The sequence below is a fragment of the Macrobrachium rosenbergii genome, chromosome 7 (genome assembly GCF_040412425.1).
Source record: "Macrobrachium rosenbergii isolate ZJJX-2024 chromosome 7, ASM4041242v1, whole genome shotgun sequence".
In the NCBI taxonomy this organism is placed as follows: domain Eukaryota; kingdom Metazoa; phylum Arthropoda; class Malacostraca; order Decapoda; family Palaemonidae; genus Macrobrachium; species Macrobrachium rosenbergii.
In genome coordinates this window covers 12,355,209-12,358,758 of record NC_089747.1, presented here as the reverse complement: position 1 = coordinate 12,358,758, position 3,550 = coordinate 12,355,209, and the positions used below count along the sequence as shown (strand labels likewise).

At 41.4% G+C, this 3,550-nt stretch overlaps 1 protein-coding gene across 4 annotated transcripts in view; it reads right to left on the bottom strand.

The window, feature by feature from the left end:
* Positions 1–251: 251 nt before the first annotated feature.
* Positions 252–3,550, bottom strand: part of LOC136840133 (WAS/WASL-interacting protein family member 1-like) — a 79,930-nt gene continuing 76,631 nt past the window's right edge. For all 4 annotated transcript variants that reach the window (XM_067106546.1, XM_067106548.1, XM_067106545.1 and 1 more), the window contains 3 exons: positions 2,459–2,989; positions 1,355–2,140; positions 252–742 (listed from right to left, as the gene is read on the bottom strand). In XM_067106546.1, coding sequence (XP_066962647.1) covers positions 662–742; positions 1,355–2,140; positions 2,459–2,989 — 1,398 coding nt within the window. In that variant the 3' untranslated portion in view covers positions 252–661. The remainder of the gene's footprint in view (positions 743–1,354; positions 2,141–2,458; positions 2,990–3,550) is intronic.

The window sequence follows — 3,550 nt, the reverse complement described above, 5'->3', positions numbered from 1 at the left end:
ACTGACCACTCCCACAACTGGACTAGATGACTTCCTGTTTACCTCGAAAGGATCGTGTAAACAAAAACTGTCAGATGTTTCCATGCCAAGCGGACCAGAATACGAAAGCCTGTGGTAGCCTTTCAAATGAAATCTGCATTCATTTCAAGATATTAGAAATCTGTTGTGCTTTCCAGTCTGTTAGAAACTGTAAAATCATAGAAATACCACATACCACTTGGGGTGGCGCGTATTATAAAGGAAAACAGTGGTCTACGTAATTATTTATTTCATCACCATGACATACAGTATATCTTAGATAATTGGGTTCCAATGCAAGCGGTATGCGCTACAATTGTCCTTACTATAATGAAGTAATGCAACATGATAATAAAAATAACTATACAAAGAGTTTTTAACAATATACTCTTACAGATAAAAAAAATCACCAAATGTTTTGTATAGGAAAGGAAGAAAATCACAGAATTCAAGAGACAGTACACAGGAACGAAAGACGATCGGTCGCTCTTAGCGCCGTAAGCCTAAGACGACGCTGTAATACTATCTCCAAATGACAATCAATGGAATGACGCAATGCCCTCTTTTAGAAGGAAATTCTGTCTTCAGGTTAACTGGCAGCTTGCTGTTCCTCGTCGCGAATGACCTCTGACCTGGACTGCCCTTAGTCGAACCCTCCAGCATTTGGATGTGCTTCTTGGCAACACACACCGTTCTGGATGCTGCCGTCTGGTATGAAACATGGCTGCCGAGATGAAACGAGAAAAGGAATCAGTTAGAAGGAATACAACCAGACACTTAATTAGCCCTATTTTCTTTTATTTCACCAACTGTTATTTTCATTGGCTTTTCATTCTCTCTCTCTTATCTTGGCTCTTCTTTTTTACAGTTGTGACGTCAATTCACATAAATTCAAAAGCAATTTCTTTCCCTCATTTTCACGCGTGTTTGTGTATGTGTTTTTCGTGTTAAATAATAAATAGTTTCATTAACTTCCTTTCCTGGCAAAGTATTTATAAACCAACTAATTCTTACAGTAATCCTTATAATGAATAAGATATCCTATAGTTACTAAAGACAAAGGTACTTCTCTCCAGCTAAGATTGTATCAGCAATATTTCTCTTCAGCTTAGATTATATCAGCAATGTTAAAACTTTTAGAAATTAATCACCAACTTGGTATGTTCACCTCCTTTTTTCCTTAATAAGTATTTCTGAACTGAATAACATAAACACTGTTTATGTCTGTTAGTTTGTTTTCCTATGTTTTTCCAATTCACTGTTACATTCTGGCCGAATATCTCAAATACCCCTAGCTAATTTTAAAGGAACCTGAAAGCAATAAGTGATTACTTACAAGAAGTGGAACCGTTGGGGAATCAGGCCATACTGCCATCAGCTGCGAGGGATCTCTGATGATGAATCCTGTGTAGGGATTGCACTGGTTCTGCTCGACGCAGTACATGCTAGCACTGCAGGATCCCCCTCTCATAGGCATGCCCATCATTCCCATCATCATTCCACCCATCATGGGATTTGGTTGAGGGCTGGGTGGAGACACCAAGCCAATGGGATTGCTGATGGGTGACTGAGGTTGCTGTGGAGGCTGTGGGACAGGGTTGGCAGGGTTTACAAAGGTGGGCTGGGGGTTTGGCTGGCTGGGTCTCTCGGGTATGAGTGGGTTCGGAGGAGCAGAGGGTCTTCCATAACCAACAGAAGGGGTCTGTGGACTTAGTGCTGGTCTTGCAGGCTGAGGTGCAGAAGGAGGTCTACCAGGCTGGGGTGCAGGAGCAGATATTGTAAGCTGTGGTCCAGGTGCAGGAGCAGATATTGTAAGTTGTGGTCCAGGTGCAGGTCTTGCAGGCTGGGGTACTGGAGCAGATATTGTAAGTTGTGGTGCAGGTGCAGGTTTTGCAGGTTGGGGTGCAGGGAAGGATAATGCAGGCTGGGGTGCTGGAGCAGGTCTTGAAGGCTGCGATAGTGTGGCTGGCGTTGGTGGTAGGGGTGCTGGTGCTAAGGGCTGAGAAGACGAAACCACAGATGGTCTCTGGGGCGGAATCCCAGAAATACTTGAGGGAAGAGTTCCCGCGGGAATGCCACAGCAAATCATGTCACCTCCACAACTCTCATACCTGGATGCAATCTGTAATGAAGAATATGGAATTATTCGATAAAGTGGAAGTATATTTAAGCTAAACCAGAGCAAAAAGGCAATTTACTTTATCACAAGATAGACAAGCAATGAAAAGGATTTCTGCAAGTCGTATCTCATGTGGTGAAGAGCTCATGACAAAGTAACATTTCTCAACTATACGCTGACATAGAAGATTACTGAAGAACATCTTCCTTTAACAAAGACAACGTATTAATAAAAACATAAGTGAGATGAGTGCAGTGTATTAAATTCTTGTCAAACGGTTACTCAAAGTAGGAAGACAGATGTAGAATTGTGGCTAATTACATTTGCAGGTATGGTCTTGAGTAATTTGTTAATATTCCCAGTGCCATCAGAGATGACGAATCCATCACGACAGAGTTGCCAGTGAACACAGACAAAGGAAACTGGACAAATCCCCATCGGAGGCTGAACCAGATTCTGCGTATCTGGGGGCTGTTGAGGAAAGGACGCCTGTCCGGGACCTGGGCTAGGCTGAATGTACCCTTGCTGGGGCTGAGGTCTCTGGTGCGAGGAAGCTGCTGGTCTTGACCCTCCTGAGCCGCTGCTGCTGCTGCTGATGACTATGTGAGAAGCAGGAGGTCCTGAAAATGGAGAGTTATTCCCAGCCCACCAGTAGTCTCCAGATCCTCCAGCACTGCTGCCGCCACCGCCCCCACAGCCTTTCCCGCCACAAGAAGAAACTGTCTGGGCTGGAAGAGGTTGAACACCGCCGCATCCACCGCCCCCGCATCCACTGCTGGAGCCACTTGAAGGAGGAGGGCCATAGGATTTGCTCACCCCTATGACCAATGCCAACACAAAGAGACCTCGCATCTGCAGGCATAAAAATGGAAATTCCATTAACAATAGTGAAATTGTACTGGGATACTGACATCCGGCAATGAAAGAATATAAGTTCATTCGGATATCAAAAGAATGCCAAACTTGGTTTGGAAACATCTGTCTTAAATTCTTTAAAATTAAGGCTGAGGCAAAGCTGAATTTTGCTTCGTTACAAACCGCGCACGGATATATCTCAAGGAGTTCAATCTGACTAGACTTGAAATATTTTTTTTCTCTTACAGTATAAATTATCTATCATATAATTTATGCCTTCCAAATAATTAATTAATGCCAAAGAGGCCAAAGGGAATTATGGTTGCTGTACTTTTAGTGACATAATTTGAAGGCCATAAAATTACTCGAAATTATCTATTTATCTAATTATCTATATATATAGCTATATATATATATATATATATATATATATATATATATATATATATATATATATATATATATATATATATATATATATATATATATATATATATATATATATATATATATATATATATATATATATATATATGAGAGAGAGAGAGAGAGAGAGAG